This window comes from Madurella fahalii, assembly GCF_045866475.1.
Source record: "Madurella fahalii IFM 68171 DNA, scaffold_1, whole genome shotgun sequence".
Lineage (NCBI taxonomy): Eukaryota > Fungi > Ascomycota > Sordariomycetes > Sordariales > Madurella > Madurella fahalii.
This window is the reverse complement of record NW_027263971.1, coordinates 4,208,930-4,233,674: the sequence shown is the minus strand read 5'-3', so window position 1 is coordinate 4,233,674 and position 24,745 is coordinate 4,208,930. Positions and strand designations below refer to the sequence as shown.

The following is a 24,745-nucleotide window of genomic DNA, read 5'->3' as shown; positions in this document are numbered from 1 at the left end:
CGTGGCTGAGAGTGCAAGGGCCAGCCAAGTGCAGCACTTACAGGACATTAACAATGACCTCCAGGCAGCAGAAGTCGCTGAGACGTGCTTGGGGTCTGTCGTGACAAATGCCGGGGGGTGGGGTTGTGAAGGGTTGGAGACCCCAGTGTAGTTTAGTGATGATGGTGTAGCGGAAAATCGCAGTGGTGGTCGGAGGAGAAAGAATGGAAAATGGTGAATTAGGAGCCAGGCACCACAGTGGCCTGTGCTCAGCCGGGCCCCAGCCCCACCTGCGATCGGCGGATTGGCCCCAACTGCGCGTTGCGCTGAGGCTGACAGCTGGCTTCCCTGCAACTTTCATCTCTCAACTGCAGTCCAATACACCGCTTTGTAGGAATCTGTGTGTAACGATGAATCAAAGAGCTCGTGATGTCTTTCGAATTTTTTTTTTCTTCTAACACAGCAGCATATGTGCTTTGTAGGGGACGCGAAGAGCGGACAAGTCACTACCTTCAAAGAGTCGACCGGAGCTCGCTCCCATCTTCCACTAGCCTCCACCTAGTCTTCCGACAACGCTGAGTTGGGTTTCTGAACACGCGAAAAACTTAGGCGCTGCGCGGACCGCGTCGTTGTCAAGCGCAACGCCGCCAGGCTATTTCCTCGACGCTCTTGCCGGTTCCCCTACTCGTGAGATTGTAAAGCCGTGGAACAAACACCTTCTTCCAGCTCTCGAAGCTCTCGAAGCTCTCGACTTGAGGAAACCGCAGCGGGCTACAGAGCGCTGGGACGTATACTTCGCCGTCACCATTTCTCTGCGGCCACCCGCCTCGGTGGTGACCATGTGAGGTGACTCGTGGTCCACAATCGCTTTGTTCTCGCCACCCGCAGTGACTCGGGCGACGAGCTGTGTAGATTCATACAGGACGAGGCAGATGGCTCCCCTTATCGTTGTTCGTTTTTTTTCCTTTTCTTTCTCTTTTACCCTTGTTCTCTTTCTTTTATTCCGTCTCTTTTAAAGGAAAGGGGAAATTTTATGGCTCCGACTCACAGCTAAAAGTAGTTGAGTTACGTTGGTCTTTCGATGTTTCGATCAGGTGTTCCAACCATCAGCGGTTGACCCTGACCATTTTTCTGCTTACAAGGTAAGCTGACCTACGGATACAGAGGCCGTGGGCCATTAGCCTATCAGTTGTGGCGCATTTTAGCTTACCGACCCAACTGTGGCAAGGGCGGGTCCTCGTTTTTTTTGCCCTGCCCCTCTCCTCCACAACCAGGAACAAGAGTAACATTTTCGCGGGACCTCGATTTTGACCCACGTTGCCCCTCCTTTGGCCTCCGTTTTCTTTTGCCTGCTCCTACCGATCCTCTCGCGCACCGGCCCATGCTTTGTAGACATTGAGGGTGACAACACTGTTCCCACCACCGTTCTTCTGTCGTTGACGCAACAGACGAACCATCATCGGTTCGGAAATATACCCCTGCTGCCACTGCTGCCCCGCGATCCAGTGCCTAGGTCACGTAAACGAACAGCGCCATGGCGGACAAACTTACTCGGTAGGTCTGCTGGCTGTTGCCCCAAATGACTCCCTAGGCTGCGCGAGAAAGCATATGCTAACTCTTTTGCGACAGTGTTGCTATTGTGAATAGCGACAAGGTGCGTCAGACAGCTCGAATCCGCTTGCCCCGCTATCACTAGGAGACAACAAAGGAAGATTGACTCAGGCTGACGATGGATGCAAACAGTGCAAACCAAAGGTCCGCGCAGCCACCTGAGGGTCCGAGAAAATGTGCTGACAGGAATAGAAATGCCGTCAAGAGTGCAAGAAGTCGTGCCCTGTCGTACGGTCCGGCAAACTCTGTGTATGCATCATCCAGTTGTCGATTTGGGCAACAGTAGCTAATCATCTCCTAGATCGAGGTGTGTCCGGGACAACAACTCGCCTGCTCCGAGGACATGCGCGGCCTAACATCTATCGCGATAGGTGACGCCGGAATCTCGTATTGCCTTTATCTCTGAACAGCTCTGCATCGGCTGCGGTATCTGCCCGAAGCGTTGCCCCTTCGGCGCCATCACCATCATCAACCTGCCGACGAACCTCGAGAGCCAGATCACGCATCGCTATGCCGCAAACAGCTTCAAGCTTCACCGTCTGCCCATGCCGAGACCCGGAAACGTGTTGGGGCTCGTGGGAACAAACGGTATCGGCAAGAGCACGGCTCTCAAGATCCTCAGTGGCAAACTCAAGCCCAACCTGGGCAGATATGACAACCCGCCAGACTGGGAGGACGTCATCAAATACTTCCGTGGCTCCGAGTTGCAGAGTAAGGCGTGTCTCACCGGGTGCCAGCCAACGTTTGTTGACGCGACTGCTAGACTATTTCACCAAGCTGCTTGAGGACGATCTCAAGGCTGTTGTCAAGCCGCAGTATGTGGACCAGATCCCGAAAGCTATCCGCACACCAGATAAGAGCGTCCAGGCCCTGATTGAGAGCCGCCTGTCGTTGGACAATTTGGATGAGGTGCTCGACACTCTCGGTAAGCGCTCTTGCCTTGCCGTACTCTCCGGCCTATCCGAAGCGAAGTACGTTAACATAGGTTAGAACTGCGCCACATTTATGACCGTGATGTCAATCTCCTTTCTGGTGGTGAACTTCAGCGTTTCGCTATCGGCACTGTCTGCGTCCAGAAGGCCGATGTGTAAGTCGGCTGTGCAGTCTTCCACGGTTTACGGTGACGCTTACCATTAAATAGCTACATGTTCGACGAGCCGTCATCCTACCTCGATGTCAAGCAGAGATTGAGCGCTGCGCGTATCATTCGCTCGCTCCTGCGCCCCAACGACTACGTCATTGTCGTTGAGCACGATCTGTCTGTGCTTGACTATCTCTCCGACTACATTTGCGTTCTCTACGGGCAGCCGGCAGTCTATGGTGTCGTCACTCTCCCTCATTCGGTCCGAGAAGGCATCAACATTTTCTTGGATGGCCACATTCCGACCGAGAATTTGCGCTTCCGCGAGGAAAGTTTGACTTTCCGTATCGCTGAAGGGACAGAGGATTTCGTCGCCGAGAAGTCTCGGGCCTTCCGCTACCCGGCAATGGAGAAGACGCTTGGGAACTTCAAGTTGAGCATTGATCCTGGCAGCTTTTCCGATTCTGAGATCATTGTTATGATGGGTGAGAACGGTACCGGCAAGGTGAGGCGTACTTGGCTGTCCTTTAGGATCCGCTCAGGAGGCTAACAGAAAAAGACTACTTTCTGCCGTCTCCTCGCGGGCGCGCTCAAGCCTGACGGGACCAAGAAGGTCCCCGAGATGAAGATCAGCATGAAGCCTCAGACGATTACGCCCAAATTTGAAGGCACCGTTCGGCAACTGTTTTTCAAGAAGATCAAGGCGGCGTTCCTCTCCCCTCAATTCCAGACGGATGTTGTCAAGCCCCTTAAGCTTGATGACTTCATTGACCAGGAAGTGAAAAATTTATCCGGTGGTGAACTTCAACGAGTACGCAACCCCTCTCCATGTAACCGCCCAGAATGAGCTGATGCTAACCGTGGGTAGGTGGCCATTGTCCTGGCGCTTGGTCTCCCTGCCGACATCTATCTCATTGATGAACCGTCTGCCTGTAAGCTGACATATCTCCATGATCGGCTTGATTATTGTGACGCAGCTTGCTGACGAAGATGTAGACCTGGACTCTGAACAGCGTATTGTGGCCAGCCGTGTCATCAAGCGCTTCATCATGCACGCCAAGAAGACTGCCTTCATCGTCGAACACGATTTCATCATGGCGACCTATCTTGCTGACCGGGTCATTGTCTTCGATGGCCAGCCGGGTATCAATGCCCATGCGAACAAGCCCGAGTCGCTTCTCACTGGCTGCAACACCTTCTTGAAGAACCTGGACGTTACTTTCCGTCGTGACCCCACCAACTTCCGGCCACGTATCAACAAGCTGAACTCGCAGCTTGACCAGGAACAGAAGCTGAGCGGCAACTATGTAAGTCGCCTGGTACTGTATGTAGTGGTTTCTGACTGGTCCGTTGACGCTTCTGATTACAGTTCTTCCTGGAGGATACAGACAAGAGCTCTTGAAAAGGGCATCCCAAGAGATGCACACAAGCATGATCGCCGCCCCTTCCATAACGATGCATCGGATTCTGGCGTTCTAGGCGTCCAAAAAGGCGGTAGCTGTAAAAGCCGGCCCGGCGGCGCCCGGGGTGGTCTCGATGTTGCATCGGAGGAAGGTGGCGTGTCCGAGGACGACGATCCGGACATTTAGCAGCGGCGGCGGCTGTCGATCCCCTGTTGCCTGGTCCTACCGAGTGAAGTTTCCCTAGGGGACATTGATCACCGTCCCCGTTATGTGGGTTGTAGGGGACGAAAACGAGGGATCTGGTCTCGGTAGATTGAGGGCCAATGGCCCAAGCTGGGTGGCGGCCGCCAGACCTTTGTTTCGCATGTAGTTCTGCGAAAGGGCCGAGGGAGGTGAACTTGAAGTTCTGCTCTAGAGTTACGGAAGGACTCTATATAGAAAGTCAACACGAAGTCGATCCCTTGATTCTTCTAGTTGATGCGGCATGTTGGATGTACTCCATATACGTGTGGGTTTGATTGACGTTTAATCGGACTCGCCTGACATGCTGATGGATAGCAAAGCCTTCACAGACATAATGAATCGTAGAGGCGGAAAGATAAGCTTTTATTACTATTGCAGAATTTGTGGACGGGCTGTAAAACATCAACCAGCCTAAACGGCCTGCCTGACCGACAGATTCGGACATGAAGACTACGGGCGCGGCTGGTTGGCTGGCAGACCGACTGACTGACTGATAAACTGGTTAGGGGTGTGTGTGAATGGGCAACGTACGTGGGAAAAAAAAAAGAGAAACAATCCGAAAAAACCAGCCACGACAGTCATTTCTTTCCCTCACTGTCTCTCACCCTCTAATCCTCCTCAATCTCTCCTTCTTCACTCCCGGCCCGGACGCTGGGGGTCTTGTCCTTGTGCTGCTGCTGCTGCTGCTGCTGTTGCTGCTGTTGTTGGTGGAGCGGCGTACGAGCAGCACCAGCAGTGCTTCGGCTGCTCGGAGGCCGATCACGCTCACCACGCTCACGGTCACGGTCGCGGTCACCGCGGTCGCGATCATCAAGCTTGACGCGCTTACCTCGCCTATCGTGGAGGTCGTCGTCCTCAGCGGGGCGGGGGCGGCGCGACGAGGAGCTGGGCCTGCCGCTGCTAGATACGGTAGGAGTGGTGTTCTCGTCACCGTACGGGAGCTCGTCGACGTCGCGGTCAAGGACTCGCCTGCGGTAGATGCGCTCCCTATCCTCCTCGCGGCTGCGGCGCTCGCGGTCGTAGTGGTTGGATTCGTCGCCGAGGCGCGGGGGGCGGCGGTCATAATCATCGCGGCGGTGATGGTCACGGTCGCGGTGGTCGCGGTGGTCGCGATCGCGGTCCCTCTCACGATCACGCTCGCGTTCCCGGTCTCGCTCACGGTCTCGCTCACGGTCTCGCTCCCTATCCCGCTCCCGTTCCCGGTCACGGTCACGGTCGCCGCGATCGCGGTAATCGCGACGATCCCGCTCGCGGTCTCGTTCTCGGTCACGGTCATGGTCGCGGTCCCGTTCCCGATCGCGTAGCGGGTCGTGGTGAGAGTCGGCTGATCGTCGGTCTGACAACAGGACATCGGCCGCGGTGCTCGATTTGCGGTAATTGCGCTCGCGCTCGGCCACGGCGTGGCGGCGCTCCGCCTCATAGCTGTTGTGCTCGGGGCTGCGGCTCCTAGCAGAACGTCCACTGCTGCGATGAGATCGCTCACCTCTATCACGATAGCCATCCGGGCGGTCACGGCGACGCAAGCGGTCCTTCTCGGCCTCGTCCTCCTTCTCTCGGAGACGGCGGATATGCCTCTCAAAGGCGCCTCGTCGGGCCTCGTCGGAGCTTACAGCCTGGAAGGCGGGAACATGAGCAAGCCGGCTCCTAACCTGCTCGTAAGTGTCGTCGATGGCAATCGGAGGATCCATCCGCTTCATATGCGAACGGAGGTCGTCGAGAGCACGGCGCTGCTGGCGATCGGGTTGGCGATCCTCGTCCGAGCGCTTGATCCGCTTTTGAGACTGTTTACATCAGCAAAGACTCCTTGGGGAAGAGTTTAGGCGGATGGCTACGTACCCGCTCGAATATAAGCTCCAAGATATCGCGTTCAATGTTAGCTGTGCGGTGATCACCTCTGAGCACTGACTCGAATTCTTCAAATGTGGTCTTCGGAGTGATCTCGAAGCGTTTGTCCTGGATGAATGTGAGCTGACCAATTTCACTCAAGGTCCAAAAGCAGGCAAACTTACATCAATAACGTCGAGAACATCGTTTCTTGTAGTCCTCAGAGCACGCTCTTCTTCCTCGACCACATCCCAGAACAGCTCCATGGCGGTTGAACCAGGCTGGCCCGCCATGGCCCTGTAGCGTTCATCGTCCTCGATAAAGGGATGGATCTGGGTCCATTTCGTGCCGGCTTTGATCTTGCCGGCCTTTCTCAGCTCTGAGAGAAGGGCTATAAAGTTATCACGGGCCTTGCGCTCCCGGCGGAGCTTCTTGTTCTTCTCTTCCTGTATAGAATCGTTGAACTTGCGTTCCAATGCCTTGACATGGTTTTGGAAGACGGTCAAGACATCGTACTTGCTAAGAGACTTGTACTTCTCGTCATTCTGAAACGGCGGGGCATTCTGGATGGTACCTTGGGCCTCAGACCAACGCGTATAAGGCTCGAGATTCAGAGTTGGGAGCAGCTCGATCAAGCCGTCCATAGCACTTTTGCGCAGCGCGACTTGCTGCTCCTTGTGTGCCTTTTTGAGGTCTGCGATGTAGTCTTCAAAGAGCTGGCGCCGCTCGTTCTCATCGTTGGTGGAGCGGAAGATGGTCTCGCCCTCGATCATCGGGCGCGCTGTCTTCCAGCGCGTGTAGTGTTTGATCTCGGGGTGGCTCCGTAGCATGGTTGCGAAATCAGCACGCAGCTTGGTCAGCCTCTCCTTTGCACGCTCCTTATCTTGAACGATGACATCGTGGCAGTACTTCTCAAATGCCGCCTTCCTGTCCCTGGGGTCTTTGATGGCGCGGAACTGCGGGTCCCTGACGATTGACCGGATGGCTTGCTCCCAAGTCCAATCCGGCTGAACGCCGCTCCGGCGCAGAAGCTTGACGAATGCGGCTTCAGCTTCCTCGGCAGTCGCATACTCGGGGTCGTTGGTCGCAGGGACGAAGGCCTGGGCCTGGATGTTGTTGCCGTAGGTCAGCTGGCGCGATTCACTAATAGTCTCACGATGATCGCGGTGATGGTCGGCACCTCCATATCCGCCATGATGGCCACCGCCAGGAGCAGCGAACGGTGTGGCAGGCGTTCTGTTAGGGGGGTCAGTAAGGCCAGGCAGCACGGGCTGGGACATGTCGGGACTGCTCACGCAGGTGTTGTCGGCGTTGCTTCACCGCCGCCTAAAGCTCGCTTGTACACATCTGGCATCTCCCACGAGCTCTGCTTCGTCTCGGTATTGTACCAGTACTTGCGACCGCCCTCGGCGGTGTACTCCTTCCATGGTTGGTTCGCTAGCGCGCGCTGTATAGGGCCAGGTCAGCATATTCCGGCGCACATATATAAAGCCATTCGGGGGCCCATACCTCGGCGGGGGTCATCATCTCCTCGGGCTTGGTCCATTGCGTGACCTTGGTCGCCGAATTGTAGTAGTAGCTGCGGCCATCAGGAGTGCGATGCTCTTGCCAGGCAGCACCCGCCGGCGGGGGGAAGGGCCCGCTCATTCCGTTCATCGTGATGGGCCGTTCGACAGGTACGGTCTAGGGCAAGGCGATGGGGGCGCACTGTTGTGGAAATTGTCGATTCGCGCTGCACAACGCGCTGGGGGACGACGTGAAGGCGAGATGCAAAAAGACGCGGCCGATAAAATCTGAAAACGTCAGGGAGCACTTATCGCCGCACGGACCATTAACCTGAACCTTAGCGAAGAGCCGTGAGACTAAAAAGCCAAGGCTGGGGTGCCCACTGTGCTGGGGTTCGCTGCAAGGGTTTCCGTCTGCAGGCACAGGGGGGTGGGGGGGGGGGGGTCCCAATGGCCGTCGTCCCACAGCTTCGATCTTGTTCGTCGTCTTCTTGTTTTGTCTGATACTTGGGACTGAGTATGCAGGGGAAATACAGGAGTTCCGGTGGCCTAACTGCGATTGGAATAACGGAATGATCTCAAGACTACGGCCAGACGAGGCAGAGCGATAACCGCCTGGCAACCAAACATGATGGCGCTTCCCGACCTAGACAGCATCGCCCCCGGCGAGGTTGGCGATATGGCCGACGCCTTCCTCCAACAATCTTACCTCACATACATAGTCCCGTTTGCAACCGACTTTAATCCCGAGGCTGCTCTCAGCCAAGGCGACGGCTCAGTAGAGAGCAAAATCTCCAGCATCGAGCAACGCGACCGGCTGTTCTTTGGTATGAGGTTCGCAGACTGTTCCCGCTCCTGTGTCTCACATAGCTCATTTGCAGATTGCAGATGAGACGGTCCATGTGTACCTCATACTCCGCGCGCCATGCGCCGACGAGCAGACATTCCGTCTGCATCTGCGCCGCCTTGTCGTCACTCTCGACGCCCACATCGTGAACAGCGTTTCCTCGGGCCGGGATACCCCCCCTGCGTCCGAGATGATCTACAATGGTGCGGTCGAGAATGTCGAGCAGGCATTCGTCATGGCAGGCGAGCCGCCCGATGGTGGTGAGAAGCATTTCTATGCCCTGTGGAAGCTCCCGGTCCTCCTTGGCCGGCCCAGGATCAGGCTACAGCTGCCATCTGCCGTCTTCTCGGGAGCCGCGAGCCTGAGGCCGGCGGCGCCCGATCAGCACAGTGGGTTACGTGAGGGGTACATGGCCAGCTGTATGCCGTCGGGGATGAACCTGCTCGAAGCCTTTACCAACGATCCGATGCTCGGCGGCGTCAAGCCCCGGCTTTCCGCCCAGAGAGTGTCGAGAGTCGCGCCGGTTACAAAACCAAAGGACGCCCTCCAGCGCATAAATGGACTGCAGAATCTCAAGCTAAAGATCTACCCGGTCCTCCACACCCGGGTCCGCTTCTCACGACCCAACACCGCGCCGCCGAGCGCAGCCCTGATAGCCATCCTTGAGATCGACTTTACCCCCTTTTTCGATTGCGAAGTCTTGCTGGACAAGATCACCCTCAGCATGACGGACGGCACGGTCGAATACCTCAACGCCCAAGATGGCATGAGCCTCCCCCTAAGCTGTGTCGCCCACGACCACCTCACATTCCTCTACAAACTTGCTCCGCAACAGCTGGACCGCCTCGCCAAGACCCCTCCATCCCAAGACCTCAACATTACCATCCAAGTCCTCGTCCTCATCCGCCCAGAGGGTGAACCGAACTCTTGCACTCCCCGCCTAGTCATGACCTGGCCAACGCCGGTGGACTTCACTCCCCCCGTCAATGCCAACTTCGGACAACCCATGACGCAGCCGATCCAGCGCTCCCACCGGCCCAGCCAGCTCTCCATCAGCGGCGGCGTCGACGCTCAGTCGCTCGTCTCGCCCTCCGTCAGCCGGCCCGACGCCCTCCCCTCCCTCGAAGCCGCCGCCGCCGCAGCTCGCACGGTTGAGACCGCCCTCCCGGACTTTGGCATCACCATGACCTTCACGGGCCCGCCGGGACCGGTCCGTCTAGGCGAGGAATTCGTCTGGACCGTCTTTGTCGTCAACCGCAGCCGACCAGATCACCACCCCCCCACCGGTACAGCAGCGACCCCCTCCATGACCACCCCCAATCCGCCTATGATCATCGCCTCCCGCAAGTTAATGCTCTTCCCCATCCCCCGGCGCACCCGGCGCAACGAGCTGCGCGTCATCCGCCCGCCTTCCACGGCCACAGGAGGGGGAGGAGGAGGAGGAGGAGGAGGAGTTGGTGGTGGTGGTGGTGTCACAGCCGGTAGCTCCAAGCAGCAGCGAGACCCCCTCATCGCCGACGCCGTGCTCGACGAGACGGTCGTGCACGCCATGCAGCGGAACAGCGTGGTCGACTGCGCCGAGGTGGTCTGTCTGTCCGCCGACGTGCGGGTGGGGCCCCTTGCGCCCGACGCGTGCGCGGTGGCGGAGCTGAGGTTCCTGGCATTGCGGGAGGGTGTTGTAGGCGTGGAGGCGGTGAGGGTGGTGGATTTGGGGAGCCAGGAGCACGTGGATGTGAGGGATTTGCCGTTGGTTGTTGTCGTTAATGGTGAAGAGGGGAATGTGAGGAGGTAAAGGCAGTGGAAGGGAAGGGGCCGTTGGGGCTGGCTATCGTAAGGGGGGAATATCGAAAGGATAATACCAAAGACTTAAGTAGAGAAGGTCGCGGGTATCCTACCCACTACTTGCTACTGGTCATCGGATAGATAATATCGACTGGCCTTGATATGTGCTTTTATACTGTCTGTACCATATTCTACCGTATGTGGGTTAGGCTATGTACCAGGTATACGCCGAGAGCTGCTGCATCGGGCTATGCAAGGATATACCACCGCAGTCGCGTCCTAGCCCGCTGCGACCAAAACATCAAAACCTACTCTATGTCCCACTCACGGAACGCTAAACGCCATGCAGTGCAGTACAAATAACCCGACAATATACGTACCCAGTCCCTCCTCTGATGGATTCCCAAGTCCAGGTCATAACACGTCAATATCATCCAAATCGGTCGTATCCCACCCAAGCCGCTGATAAATGTTCACCTCCTCTTTGACACTCCGTTCTTCTTCTTCCCCGTCTGTCCGCCCCGACTCCTTCATCTTGTCCGAGAAGCCTCCTCTTCCTCCCCCACCACCAGCACCACCAACAAAGAGTCTTCCCTTGATAGGCGTATCATCTAGCACCCCTAGCCCTAGCCTACCGGTGCCCACCCCCGACCGCGAGCGCGGCGCAATCGGCGTCTCAAATAGCCCGGCCAAGCCCGGCGATGAGGGTATGTCTCCATCCCACCCTTCGGAGGAACTGAAACGGCCCGCTGGAACGGACAGGTACTGGGGCTGGGAGCGCTGATGGTGCTGCTGGGTAGCGGCGGCTGGCGCGGCCTTTCTGGCCATGATCGGCGACGATGAGGGGATGCCGTCGGCGGGCGTTTCGTGCAGCGCTGGCAAAGTGAACGTCGTCTGCCGCAGAGGGGTGACCTGGACATGGTCGGTATTACCCGCGGGGTTACTGAGCCGGTTCGCAAACTTGCGGGGGAGAGTGGAGGATGGGACGACTGAGGCACTTGATGGCGGGAGGTCCGGCCCGGGTTGTGACCGCGAAGTCCCGGTGGCGAGCGCATCCTTGAAGCGGTTGTTGGCGGGCGTCGCCTTGACTTGGATAGCTGGGGCGCGGTTGGGCTTTTTCAGTTCTATGTGATTTATTAGTTTTATTCCGGGGGAAGGGGGCCTTTGAGAGGATCGCGGAACATACTCTTGAGTTGCCCCACTGATGCCCGCTTCTCGGCCGCTTCAGCCAGCTCTTTAGCAGCCAGACTGCGGTTCGGCTTCTTAAGCGCCGAGATGGCATCTTTGAGTTCGGCCTCCACTTCCGCCTTCTTCTTTGCCCTCGGGTTCTGCGGCCCGCTTGCTGAGCTTAGGCTCCGCGAGAAAATGCTGGCTGGTCGTTCTTGGAGCGAGGCAATCTCCTTTCTCTGAAGCAAGCCCATCAAGAGCGGCTCACTCGCTTCTCGCTTCAACCCCGGGATCGTCGTAGTAGTTGCGGATCGCATTAGGGCGATGGCGTCGGCAGGTCCCCGAGAGACGCTACGCCTGTTCCGCTCGTGGGAGAGCGCACGCTCTAGGGTCCTATGGCTGTCCTTCTTCAAGGCTGGCAGGCGTTTCACAGGGGCGCCAGGTCTCGGCTTGACCGCGGAAGCAGGCTTCGCAACCTTTTCCTTGGGCGGCGACTGCACGACTGGCCCACCCAGCTTCCGGTTAAGGGAGTCGCACAGTCCAGGCAGTCGAGCGGAGAAACTGTTGGAGGGGGTTAGCAGCGTAACCAGGACAGCGAACTTGCGGGTGGCCTACAATGGCACAACAATATCCACACAGAAATCCCTTAATGGGTCAGAGTTGGCCCTCTCCGGTTTCTCTGACTCGTCACCGCGAGCGGGCAGCTGACTCTCGGCCAATGCCTTGACCTCATCCAATGTTGTAGACTGCCAGATGCAGAGGCGGTCTGCATGAACATCAAGGAGCATGGGCAAGTTGTGCTTGTTCCTCTTCCTTGTTGATGGCTCCTGGCTAGCTTCTCGAGACGCAGTCTGAGACTCCACTTCAGGAAGCTGGCAGTCTCCACCAGCATCTTTTGACCGCACCAGAGGCTCAAGTGCTAGGATCTCCAATATCAGAATCATCTGCAGTTTTGTTTCTCTCCTTCGCAGGCATGATATGTGGTACTTGATTTCTGCGGCCGTCAAGACCTTTTCTTCATCTCCACGCGACACTGGCTGGAGCGAGGACCACCATCTCTTGATATGTTCATCTTCGGCGGGGTATAGCCCGGATTTCCCAAGCTTCGGTTTCTTAGGCTTTCTCTTTTTAAATTTCGAGGCACCGGCGTCCGAATCGTCAATAAACGTCTTGATCTTGGTCACAAGCTCGGGCACTGTCTCCCGGTACTTCTTGTCTATCACGACCGTGGTCATGACAAGGCTCTTCAAGAAATCTACGAGGTCAGTCATCTCAAGATTGGTGTCGTGATCCGGGTGGAAAGCTGCCCTGGCCCTAGAGAGAGGGCCTTTTGCAAAATATGCCAACGACCCCTGCCGAAATCAGCACACGCGTACAGGCAAGGTATGAAGTAATTAACCAACCTTGGAATGGTACAGGGCCTCGAAATATTGGGCTCTGATGTTTTGGAAAATGCCTTCGGCGCTTGGTTGGGCTGCGAAATCATCACTAGGAACTGGAAGAGAAGTCGGGGCGTCTTGCCCGCACAATGTCGAAAGAGATTCGGCTGAAGCTTGAGCACGCTCCTTGGCCGGCTCCGTGCTCTGGCCATTGGAGCTCCCAGATCCCGACTTCTCTTCAGCGAGAGCTGACGTATGGTTCTGAGAGTCCTTCTCGGGAGCTGTACTGGGGCGCCGCTGGACGAGAAGATGTATCTCGTTCATGGCCAATCTCCTCCTCTTGCTTTCCTTGTGCATAAGAGGCGTGACAAATGGGGTGACGCTCGTGTCCTCGGGCTTGGTTGGCTTGCCGCTGCTCATCCGTTCCCTACACACAACTGTGGCGCTCTCGCCGAGTCTCTCGATATCCGCCCACGGACCGAGCTTGCACAACGCATATAAGCCATTGCTCTCGTGTTCGACGGCATAGACTACGCGGCTCGTCTCGGAGCGGGCGAGAAGGACAATGCGAGACCCTAGACGGTCCTCGAGGTCGAGAATTTTAATCTTGGATTCGAAGAGGCGGCTAGCGGGGAAATCACCGCGGGGTTGATCGAGATCGAGTGCGGAGAGAGGCAAGTGTTCGCGAGGTAGGAGCATTAAAGGATGCAATATACGCGGCTTCGCGGTCAGGTTTGAGGGATATGGCTAGAGACACATTAAGCTCTTATAATCCAGACCAAGAGGACGGGCTAGAACAGTGACGACGGACGACACACCTTAAGAACAACTGGAGCCTTCAGCAGGCTATCTGCTGCCAAAGCAGAGACATCCCTTTTGCGCTTCCCGGAACTGGAATTGGCTGAACTTGGCTCATGGAGACTCGGACGCGCCTGGCTCTGGCTCTGGCTCTGGCTCTGGGCTTGGTTCAGGCGTGCATCATGAGACGGAGTGAGGATGCCGGCGACCAACGGTCTGGACGATGGTCTGGACGATGCTCTGCTCGATGGTCTGCTCAAGGGACGCGACGCGCCGATGTTCGTCCCTGCGATTGAGGACATGTCGAGAAAGGGACTCGTCTGGCCATCAATGGGACATTGTAGACATTGAAATGTACGTGTGATTTCGCCAAAGTCATATGAGTGTGGGATGTCTCCAAAGAATCCCGAAAATAACCAGGGGAGGTACGTCAATTGGCGTCCCACTTCTGGTGTTCGCGTGTAGGACGCGACGGCGCACGGGCCATCTATTACGCAGTACTCATTTACGTTTTGTAAGTCTTCTCGATCAGCGGCCATCATCCCAAACGCGAGCGGCACTTGTCCGTCGAGTCTCCGTCCGCTCTGCAAGATTGCAGTTCGGCAATGTAGTGTCGAAAGGAAAAAAAGCAAGAAAGGAGGAGGACGTTGCTTCTGCTTGTAGATGGGGCAGAAGAGAGCATCACCACACAGCCTCATGAACTCTAAACAAGAAAAGGTGCCGTCACTGTGTCGATTATTCGTTCGATCGAGGCCCACATCAGGATGCCCTGCAGGCCGGTCGGCGATGCTTGGGCGACAATCCGATCGCTTGAGTGGTGGTTTCTTTCCCGATCGGTTCGAACGGGCTGCATTTTGCAGGGGTTCGCCTCGAGCCCGTATATCTGGGGCAATGCTCGTGATCCAATGTCTTGGACTCAACGGCTGAGATGATGAAATACAGTATGCAATGCCCGCCAAACTGTCAGCCAACGACTGCTGCATATGGCCACCGAGGCTGGAGAGGCACTGTGGCTCTCTGCTACGTCCCCACCCGCTCTGGGTGTGACCAGACCCAGCCAATAGGCGGCGTTTCCGCTCCGGAAACCAGGAGCTCCCCAGCAAGCTCGACCGCAGCGTCGCCGTCGCCAGGTTATCTTCGCCACCGGCTCCCAACTGCCGTTCGACAACCCGCGAACCGTCTGGCTCGAGACGCCCGATCGCACGAGGCTTACTCGAGTCAATTGCACGACTGCCGCCGTACTCGCCTTCACCGCCCTGCCTATGCCCGATGGACGAGCTGAACCGCCGCCGTATCAGTTCGATTTCCCCGAGCAGCGGGTGATTTTGCCCGCATCGACTCCTTTTTCCCACGGTACAATATCCGGCATCTTTGCCCTCTGATACAGCCCGCCCAACAGCTGTGCGCACTCCACCGGCCCTGCACCTGCTGCTTCCACGGCGACGCGCAGAGGAATGGCGAGCGAACCTTCTCCCCGCACCGTGCGCTTTTCACAACCCGACGACGATCAGCATGTCCGCTCCGACAAGCTCAAGAATGGCCCCCGCACCATTCCGCTGACCTCCGAGTTGGAGGACTCGGAATCGTCGAGCGAACTGCATATGATGAGTCCCCACAGTCTGGACCCGCACGACGAGCTCGGATCGCTTGGTCGATACGTCGACGTCCAAGTGCAACCGCACCCCCCCGCCACATTGGCAAACGGCGCCGGCAGCCGGCCGCGCCCCGGGGCCGAGGCCGTCTCGTACTCCAGCAACGGGAGCACCCCAAGGCCTCAGCGCCCCACCGGCCCCGCCAGGACCCCTTCCAACACTTATCAACCCTACACTCAGCGGAGGCCCACACAGCCCGCGCAGCCCTCTGCCTTCATCAACACCAGCGGCGGCGGCGGCGGCGGCGGCGGCGGCCCCCCTCATGTCAGAGACGGCTCCCGGCCCCGGCAGGCAGGAACCTCGACGTTCCGGGCCCAGGAGCGGGAATACGTGCGGAGGCTGCGCCAGCAGGATTACAACAGCGATTACTTCGAGGCCTATGGCGCCGGAGAGCAGTATGACTCGGACTCGGAGGGCGAGACGCCGTCTTCTGAAAGCCACTTCGATAGCTACGAGGACGCCCACATCATGTTCGTCAACAGCGAGGAGAGCCAGATCACAGAGGAGGATCTGAAGGACTCGCAGAGCCGCGAAAGGCTGGAATGGCACGGCATGCTCGAAGCCGTGCTCACGGGCGACGTTGTGCGGCAGGAGAAAAAGCGCCTCATTGGCTCGGCCGACGAGGAATGGGGCAAGAGCGCACACAAGGCAGAGCTCTGGCTCGGAATCCGCTCAAAAGTCTGCGGGAGGCACCTGCCCGTCCAGCGGCGGATGATTGAGGAGTTGCGAGGCAACTTGGACCGTTCAGTAAGCGAGATCATCAACTTCTCGATTGCCGGCGAGAGCGAGGCCGGGAAGCCCCCCGTCGACCAGGTCCGCGATGCCATCGCCAAGATCGAGAAGATCGAGGGCCTCTTCCCTTCGAGGACAGCGCTGATCGCAGCGCTCAAGCCCGCCACGTACGAGGCTTACGAGGAGACATGCGATGCCGTGATATCATGGTACAATGTCAACGAAATGATCAATACCGAATTGGCCATCCTAAAGAAGTGGGTCGGCAATGACGCCCTCGACTTTCAGCGGCCCAAGGAGAAATCGCCCAATGGAAATGGCCTGAGCGATGACACTTCCTTCCTGGACCGGCTCATGAAGGAAGAGGGTCTCAAGACGCTGCACGAAGATAACGGCGGCGACGGCAAGAACCTCAGGAGGAGGAGCATGTTGGACGGCATCTCGATGGTCATAACTAAGGCCAAAGAGACGCTCATCCTAAACGCCGAAGGCTTTTTGAAGCGCCACCTGCCGCCCTACATCGAGGAGCTCCTCACGCTCATCAGCTTCCCGTCTCGGCTTATTGAGGAGATCATCAAGGTGCGGCTGGCCTACGCCAAGAAGATGAAGGAGTCGGCGCAGCAGAACCCCATGATGCAGGACCAGATGATCTCTCAGTTCCAGGTCTTGCTCAAATTAGCAATCAAGATCAAGTCCGAGTACATGGCCATCTCTCGGAGAGAGCCGGGCTGGGACTTGCCCCCTTGTATCGACGAGGACTTTGACCGTGTCACGCTGGATGCACTGAAGTATTATTTCAAGATGCTCAACTGGAAGCTCAGCGGAAACAAGAACACGTTCAAGGAAGCCGAGCTGCTATTCCAAGAATGGGGGTTCGGCAACGATATCGGCAAGAACCTGGAGCACGGCGATGTCGAGGTTGCCGAACAGTTCAGCTCGCTAACTTACAAGGCTCTTAACCGGCTCAACCAGACCTTTGAGAAAGAAATCCAGAGGCGGCCCAAGGAGAGCGTGTCTGAGATGACGAAGAGGTACAAGCAGATCCTCGATTCCGTCCGCGTGCGGCAGCGGATGCTGCAAAGATTCTCAAGGATGCTCAGCGACAACTACGAAAACGCATGCGACTTCTCTGTCGCGTTGGGCCCCGATAAGCTGCAGGAACTGTTTGACCGCCTAGTCGAGTCCGGCCATTTCCAAGTCTACACTGGGAAATCCGAGCACGAGGGCGTCATCATCATTGCCTCGCCCTCTCTGCATGGTCGCGCGAACGAGATTCAGCTCTTGATGAAGACGTTCTCTTACGAGACGAACACGGAGGATCCCTCAGACCCGTATCTCCTGATCATCAGGGCCGAGCAGCCGCCTACCTGGTTCGGGGCAAAGCTTCATTTGCCACTGCGGGACGAGCCACTCGACATCAAGCTAGGACACATGAGGCTCATCGCCGGCGGCTCCCAGGCGAGGCTCGTCAACGCACGGAAGACGTTTTTGGAGAGCATCGACATGCACATCGACCTAGTAGTGGAACAGAGGTCAAGCTTGCAAAAAGTCAACGTCCGGCTCATGGAGATCCGAAAGGTCGCCTTCAAGTTGTCGAATGCCTTCATGGACAGCGTGGAGACGATCCGCCGGCAAACTCGGGGCCTCAGTTGCCATGAACTGATCCAGACCTGCTTCATCTTCGCCACTGAGTTTGGGCAGCGGTCGCTGCTCTACATGGACAACAACAGGAGGACGATGAACAATATGAAGCTTACCAAGCTCGCGCTCGATTGGGTCAGCTTTGTCTGCGACGATTGCATTTCGTCCGACCGCAAGACATTCCGCTGGACGGTGCAAGCTCTCGAATTCGCCATGGTGATGACGAGGGGCAAGCATATCCTGGCCCTTGGTGACGATGAATACGCCAAGCTGCGGGCCAAGGTCGCCGGGTGCATGGCACTCCTAATCTCTCACTTTGACATCATGGGCGCCAGGTCCAGCATTGCCGCGCAGGCCGAGAGGCAGCGGATGGAGGCGCTCATGAGCCAGCTAAAACGTCTCAACAAAGGACAGATCATGGACGACCAGACGGCGGCAAAGTACGTCGAGGAGCATCGTCTCGAAGAGTTAGCCAGGGTAGAGGAGCACAGGAAACAGATCCTGGTCGAGCGCTCGGCTATGGGCCGCGTGCTGGAGGCCTCGAACGAGGTGGACCGCTCGCTTGCCTGGCTCTCTTCGACGGCCACCAACTTTACCATGAGATGGCAGCAAGGCCACTTTGTCGGCGGCGGCACGTTTGGCAACGTGTACGCGGCCATGAACCTCGACACGGGTCAGCTAATGGCCGTCAAAGAGATCCGCCTGCAGGATCCGAAGCTGATCCCCAACATCGCCGGCCAGATCAGGGACGAGATGCGCGTCTTGGAGACGGTAGACCACCCCAACGTCGTGTCTTACTACGGTATCGAGGTGCATCGAGACCGTGTCTACATGTTTATGGAGTTTTGCTCCGGCGGCTCGCTCGCCAACCTCTTAGAGCATGGCCGCATCGAGGACGAGCAGGTCATCATGGTCTACGCTCTGCAGCTACTCGAAGGTCTAGCCTATCTCCACGAGCTAAAGATTGCTCATCGCGATATCAAACCCGAGAGTAAGTCTTTCGCAACTATAGTTTCATAAGTGACCAGAACACGCTAACAACACTCAATTAGATATCCTTCTCGACCACAACGGAATCATCAAGTATGTCGACTTTGGTGCCGCCAAACTTATCGCGCGGCAGGGCCGGACGCTCGTGCAGGATATCACGAGCACCAAGCCCAACAAATCGATGACGGGAACGCCCATGTACATGTCGCCAGAGGTGATCAAGGGAGAGAACCCGGGTCATTTCGGGGCGGTCGACATTTGGTCGTTGGGCTGCGTCATCCTCGAGATGGCCACCGGGAGGCGGCCGTGGGCGAACCTCGACAACGAGTGGGCCATCATGTACAACATTGCGCAGGGCAACCCGCCGCAGCTGCCGTCGCCGGACCAGCTCAGCCCGCAGGGCATCGACTTCCTCAAGCGCTGCTTTGTGCGCGACTCGAAGAAGCGCGACACGGCTGTTGAGCTGCTGCAACACGAGTGGATCATGACGATTAGGAACCGCGTCGTTGAACCGGCCACGCCGAGTAGTGATGCGAGCGGCTCGAGCAGCACGCCGAACGCGGGCACTTCATCGATGAGGGCTACCCTGGGTAGTGATGGGTTTTACTGAGTGGGGAAAGGGGGAGGGTGATGTTTGAGTCTGCCTTGATCTCTCCGTTTTTTTCCACGACTGCTTTAATTTCTCCAGCCTGTTACAGATGACAAGCACAGGGGCGATATCCTGTAGCCCGTCGGCTACTTACTCTGTCTTTTACTGTGTATCTTTGTGGGACGGAAGTCCTCGTGACCTCAGATTGCTCTCGGTCGGAATGAATGGCTCGGGGGCCGCTTCAACGGGTGGGAGGCGCCAGCATTAGCGGACGAGCGTTTGGGAGTTAACCAACTGTATGGCGGGTCGGGTGATTCCTGATGGGAATCCTTCTTCTACTTGTTTGCGGGATCTGGGGCATGGAAACGCGTATTTAATGGAGCGGCTCTCGATATTTCTTTGGGTGATTTCAGGGTTTACCAACGTCGATGGAGGTCTTGTCCGGCGCCCGAGCGGGCCAGGTTAATAGGGCAGTGCGAAGGTTCCTATATACATTAACTAATGAATTGAGCGTGATATCCTCTTTTCACCGGGCGCGTTGTGCGGCAGAGGGAGGGTGAGTCTCGGACTGCAGACATACGCTATAGCACTCACCACCCATACCTCCCCGTTCATCTGTATCTCGAGTCGGCAGAAAGGTACCAAACCTCCGGATAGGTTTCTGAGGTTTCCAGCCGGTCAGTTTGTCCAAGCACGGCACTGCAGCCTCTCGCGGGGCCGAGGACCTGTGACTTTGGTACCGGCAGTATCAAATAGATTAGCACTCCCCCCTCCGCTTTGCCTGCGTTGTGACATCCCATTCCAGCCCACGTATTTACCCGGATTCCACATGCTCCTCCCAGAATCCATGGGAATGGAAATGGGGACGGGACGGGACGAACCGCACCCAGTGAATAAATGCCAGTACTTAACCGGCCGCCACCTGGATCCCCGTGGCTTGCCTTGCATCTTGGTGTTGCAGGATCGCGTGGCAAAGTACGGGATCGACGTGGGCTACTAGGACGCCAGTAACCCCCTCCCTCTTTGTGGCCATAACCTGCAAGGGAGAAAGCTTCCATCATATATGCAAGAATATTCTGCCATTTGACGTGCGGAGCATGATCTTGACTCGGCGAGTGCGACAAGTGCCACCCCACGCAAGGCCATCATTCCAATATAACTGGGGAACACAACCTACACAGGCGCTACAGCATATTTATTTACAGGAAGGAGCGGGGAAGTCGGCACACGTATACTATCATTTTTGCTTTCCTATACATGAGCTTGATAGAGTGCCATATATATATAGCCCAACCTGATTTCTCGTCGCCAACACTACCTACCCGGTAGTAGTTGTGGCGGTACCCTTACCCAGCCATTTGCACATACATATGTCAGAAATAAATCCCTTTCCTGTGCGAGCGTGTCCGTTGGGGTAGACATCCCCCACCAAAAAGTACCTTGTCCATACCGGAAAAAGCCACCCATCCGCCCAAACAGCATAGTTTCCTCCCTCCCCCGCCCACGCGATGCGTAACACCAAGAAGTCCTTCGTTTGTTTTGACGCCCGTAACAAAGCCCTCAGCTTCTCCGCCTCCCTCGACGCCAGAAAACGTAGGTTGTAAGGAAGGAGACGAGATGAGGGGTTGGAAAGGTGCGAAGACACCAGGAGTCGGCTGTCTTGTTTATTTTGCCCCACCCCTCACTCTCTCTTTTTCTCTCTCCACTCTCCTATCCCTACAGAGGGGTATCCAGAACGAAAAGGAAAAAAGAGGGAAGAAAAAGAGAAGAAAAAAAAAGAAAAAAAAAAAAACGAGCCGCGAATCCCCACTTTTACCCCATTTATCATTACATTAGAAAGACGAAAGGCGCTCGCTCGGTCTTTTCTTGTAGTGGCAGTGGTTTTGGTTGGTATTGTTGATTTGTTTCGGTTCATCAGCCACGTGTATAAGCTGCAAGAAAAGAAGACCCTCCAGATCCCGGACAGTATATATATCAAAGGAAACAAGAACGAAAGATGGTGTTCCAGTTCCGATGTGTCCACCCCCAAAATATATGGATCCGAGATTTTGTTTTGTCGCCCGGGATGGGGGGGGGGGGGGGGGAGAGAGAGAGAGAGAGAGAGAGAGAGAGAGAGAGAGAGAGAGAGAGAGAGAGAGAGAGCGAAAAACAATGGAAAAAGTTGTTAGTACAAAGCAAATCCCTTGGTACTTGGGATGCCAAAATATAAGCCGAGGCCTCCGGGAGGTATCGACGTCAAATGCCTCAGAAAACGTACAAAGTGTCGCCAGTTGCTGGCCCCCCTTCATGGCTTGTCGGTGAAGTCTTGGGGAGTAATGTTCTGCGCAAACTGGAATTGCTTAGACCTCGGGGGCGCGACGGGCGAGGACCGGGTGGACGACTCGGCCTGATACGACGAGTCGGGGAAGTGGTACTCGGTGTGCGCTCCCAGGCTGGTGCCAAAGAAGCCGTTGTACGCCGGCCCCAGAGTCGGAGGGAACGAGGGCGTCACCGGCTGGCTGGCTATGTAGCCCGGCAGCTGGGGCGCCATCGAGAACTCGAGCTCGGATCCGCCGTGGCTGCAGAGGCTGGGCGTCGGCAGTGGCTCGTCTTGCGGCACGAAATTCCACGTGTGGTCCATCGAGCCGGGGAAGTAGGGCTCGTGGAAGCCCATCGGGACACCTGGCGTGCCCGGCGGCGTCGTCTTGATGCTCGGCTCCGTCTTGTACGTGGGCAGCCCACCCATGGCTCCTAAAGAACCGAATGGGTAGCCTTGCTCCTCGTCCGAGACGTTCGCAATCACTGTGCTCTCCCCAGAGCATTGGCCGTCCGAGCTGATCGGGGACATGGCGCTGTTTAGAGACGCCATCATCGCGGCCTGGCCGGTAGTAGTGGTGCCCTGGAGACTTTGGAGGAGCGCCTCCTTGGTCCTATCCGTGGCGAAGGGCGACCGCGGCCCCGGCGGCCCCATGAAGGTCTTTTGTACTCGCCCGCAGAGGCTCCCCGTTGCCGACGAAATTCTCCTCATCGGGCTCGCCGTGTCTGTCCTCCTTTGCGCGTCGATACCTGTCTTGGGCCCCGGGCCAACCCTGAGGGATGAAGGTCCGAGCGGCGCCGGCCGGCGCATCTTTCGACGGCCGGCGATATCGGCGGGCGGAGGAGGGGACTTGAAGCGTAAGTCGGACACGGTCGAGGGGGACTCGGGCATCGAGGTGGGTGAAACGGCGTCCGAGTGTGCCAGGCTCTCGTCTGATGTGTAATGCCTGAGCGGGTGGTGGCGTCCGCTGTGGCTCGGCGCGCTCGTGGCCACCATCTCTGGTGGGAACTGCGAGACGGACGGGGTGACGAAGTAGTCCTGCTCAGAAAACGGACTGAATGCGGCTGCATCGCCCATGCCCATACCGCCGTGCGCCTGGAGGGATTCAAAGTCCGGGCCTTGGAGACCATCCAGCATCGTCCCGTCTGCTGGTCTATACGCAAAGGCTGTCGGATGTGGAAACTCGGCTTGCGTCTCAGCCGGACCGAACGAGCCCGAGATGGGTGCTGGCGATGCTAGCTCGGTTATGCCTTGTGGGTGATGGGCTGGCGAAGCTGAAGATTCGTACTTGATACGAACGAAACCATCGCAATCAGAACCATCTGGGGTCTCCCTGGCTTGCGCCGACATCTCAGCCGGAGCAGTCGGATTGACGGGTTCGCGGCGGGATGCCGCATCGTCGCTATCGCCTGCATCCTCGTCATCCCCAAAGGTGGCAGTGGACGGGGCCAATGGTTGGTGCTGGTTGCTTAAGCCGTAGAACTCGCTCACTACGCCTTGGTCCTGCTCGTCGCTTGATTTGGCCTCGGACGCCGCCCTTTCCCTCGCCTGCTGCGCCTCGAACTCGGCCGTCTTCCTCATCTGCTTCTCCTTTGCGCGGCGGTTCTGAAACCAGTTCTATCACACCGTGTCAGCTCGGTACCTTTGCCATGGGGCTCGTCTCCTGTGGAAAACCAACGTTTATCCGGGGTACCTCGACGCCCATCTGCTCGGCCAATTCCCGCTTGGTGCTGCTACTTGGCTTCGGGTTCTTTGCGAATTCGCGCTCCAGCAGTTCCACTTCGTCCTTTGCTAATCTCGGCTTGGGCTCTGTTGGCTTGGAGAGGTGCATGTTTCCCTGACCCATCAGCGCCGCCGTCCTCTGTTGATGTTGGTAGTACGCCATTAGCTGATTCCAGTACGGGTGCTGCGGCCCTTGCGACTGCGGTTGCTGCTGGTGGCCGTAGGGATGCATGGCCAGGCCGGCATAGCGCTGGCGGTAGTGATCCATATAGTCCATGTCCATGATGTCCGCCTTCTCCGGCGAACTACTGTGTGAAGGAGGCGTCCTGGAGAGAATTTACAAGACGGCGTCTCTGCGATATCTTTGGGGGGGGTTCGATTGGCAGTTGGCGGACAACCAAAAGAGTGACTCGGGGTTAGATGGACGAGGTGACAGCAGCCGCGTGGGAGATATGGGAGGGGGAAGAGGAAGCGGAAGTCAAAGAACGTGTGGGCCCGATCAGGATCCCAGAGCCACGAAACTAGGATGGTGTGGCACCTGGCCGAGGAAGTTAACCAGTTTAAGTCTGGGCGACGGGCCGGTGGAGGAGGGGCGAGGGAGAGGGTCCAGAGAGGGTCCAGAGAGGGTCCAGAGAGGGCGAGAGTGGGCGAGAGTGGGCGAGGCTCGCGCACGATGAAAACAGGGTTCTTGCCGTTCGGTTTCTCTCACATCGGCTCATCTGCTGAGGACTTTGGGGGCCTGCAGAGCAGCAGCATTGCAGTCTCAAATCACGACAGGGCAAGACAAGCGAAGGGGTAGGTTGGAAGGGGGGAAGGGGGGGGGGGGGGTGTTCGGGACAGGGGGCAGTTGGTGTTGTACTACAGACACTGGCCGCTTCACAACATCACTTCATCGTCGTGTTCGATGCCGCGTCAAGACGACGACGGGACGGCCTGTGGGCAGGGGGATGCCACAGGTGGGCGAACGATCCTCAACAGGGACAAGGGTTGGTGTCCTGCCACCAGGGTATGTACCTCCGGGTACGGAGCGCTGCACTGTGAAAGGTCAGGTACCCTAGGGAGCTAAAGCTGCTGGGGCGACCAGCTCCCCGGGGCTGGTTTTTTATTGCTGTGGAACCAGCACAGAACACTTGCAGGCGAGCGAGCGGGACCGTCTTGGGACAGGAAACCCCACCCTGTCTGCCTGGCTTGCTGGCTTGCCGAGCTCCCCGTCTGGACGTTGGGCCAGGGTACATGAGAGCAGAGATGCAGCAGCACACACAAACAGACGCACACCCACACACACACCCACAAGCACACGCACACGGCACACGCACACAAAGACACACACTATGTACGTACTGCGGACATTCATACGCGGCTGTACATGCCCCGGGCCCCCGGTCAGCGGGGCAGCCGTGTCTTCCCACAGCGGCTTTCAGCACAGCGCGCCTTGGAGCTTGAGCTGAACGAGCGGCAATAGTATACATGTGCATGGCAAAGCGTGGCCATTGCATCGGGTGCA

General features: G+C 57.3%; 6 protein-coding genes across 6 annotated transcripts; 3 read left to right on the top strand and 3 right to left on the bottom strand.

Moving 5' to 3' along the window:
* Positions 1-1,513: 1,513 nt before the first annotated feature.
* On the top strand, positions 1,514-4,073 carry RLI1 (Fe-S cluster-binding ribosome biosynthesis protein; the record flags this gene model as incomplete). Its single annotated transcript, XM_071056740.1, has 13 exons — positions 1,514-1,533; positions 1,609-1,633; positions 1,723-1,734; positions 1,783-1,839; positions 1,892-1,897; positions 1,962-2,301; positions 2,354-2,515; positions 2,581-2,677; positions 2,732-3,176; positions 3,231-3,482; positions 3,540-3,603; positions 3,668-3,978; positions 4,041-4,073. 13 exons carry the CDS (start codon positions 1,514-1,516, stop codon positions 4,071-4,073), a joined length of 1,824 nt encoding a protein of 607 aa, XP_070912841.1.
* An 852-nt stretch (positions 4,074-4,925) lies between these two features.
* PRP40 (U1 snRNP protein) lies at positions 4,926-7,797 on the bottom strand (the record flags this gene model as incomplete). Its single annotated transcript, XM_071056739.1, has 5 exons — positions 4,926-6,098; positions 6,154-6,270; positions 6,327-7,377; positions 7,437-7,588; positions 7,651-7,797. 5 exons carry the CDS (start codon positions 7,795-7,797, stop codon positions 4,926-4,928), a joined length of 2,640 nt encoding a protein of 879 aa, XP_070912840.1.
* Positions 7,798-8,277: 480 nt separating this feature from the next.
* On the top strand, positions 8,278-10,285 carry MFIFM68171_01316 (TRAPP trafficking subunit Trs65-domain-containing protein; the record flags this gene model as incomplete). The annotated part of the gene is made up of 2 exons (XM_071056738.1): positions 8,278-8,473; positions 8,535-10,285. The coding sequence occupies 2 exons, from the start codon at positions 8,278-8,280 to the stop codon at positions 10,283-10,285; spliced, it is 1,947 nt and encodes a 648-aa protein (XP_070912839.1).
* A 404-nt stretch (positions 10,286-10,689) lies between these two features.
* MFIFM68171_01315 (DNA replication regulator Sld3 C-terminal domain-containing protein) lies at positions 10,690-13,921 on the bottom strand (the record flags this gene model as incomplete). The annotated part of the gene is made up of 5 exons (XM_071056737.1): positions 10,690-11,399; positions 11,462-12,003; positions 12,058-12,794; positions 12,846-13,568; positions 13,640-13,921. The coding sequence occupies 5 exons, from the start codon at positions 13,919-13,921 to the stop codon at positions 10,690-10,692; spliced, it is 2,994 nt and encodes a 997-aa protein (XP_070912838.1).
* Positions 13,922-15,073: 1,152 nt separating this feature from the next.
* Positions 15,074-19,244, top strand: SSK2 (Suppressor of Sensor Kinase (SLN1); the record flags this gene model as incomplete). Its single annotated transcript, XM_071056736.1, has 2 exons — positions 15,074-18,635; positions 18,697-19,244. 2 exons carry the CDS (start codon positions 15,074-15,076, stop codon positions 19,242-19,244), a joined length of 4,110 nt encoding a protein of 1,369 aa, XP_070912837.1.
* Positions 19,245-21,507: 2,263 nt separating this feature from the next.
* MFIFM68171_01313 (Homeobox domain-containing protein) lies at positions 21,508-23,524 on the bottom strand (the record flags this gene model as incomplete). Its single annotated transcript, XM_071056735.1, has 2 exons — positions 21,508-23,136; positions 23,198-23,524. The coding sequence occupies 2 exons, from the start codon at positions 23,522-23,524 to the stop codon at positions 21,508-21,510; spliced, it is 1,956 nt and encodes a 651-aa protein (XP_070912836.1).
* Between the last annotated feature and the right edge of the window lie 1,221 nt (positions 23,525-24,745).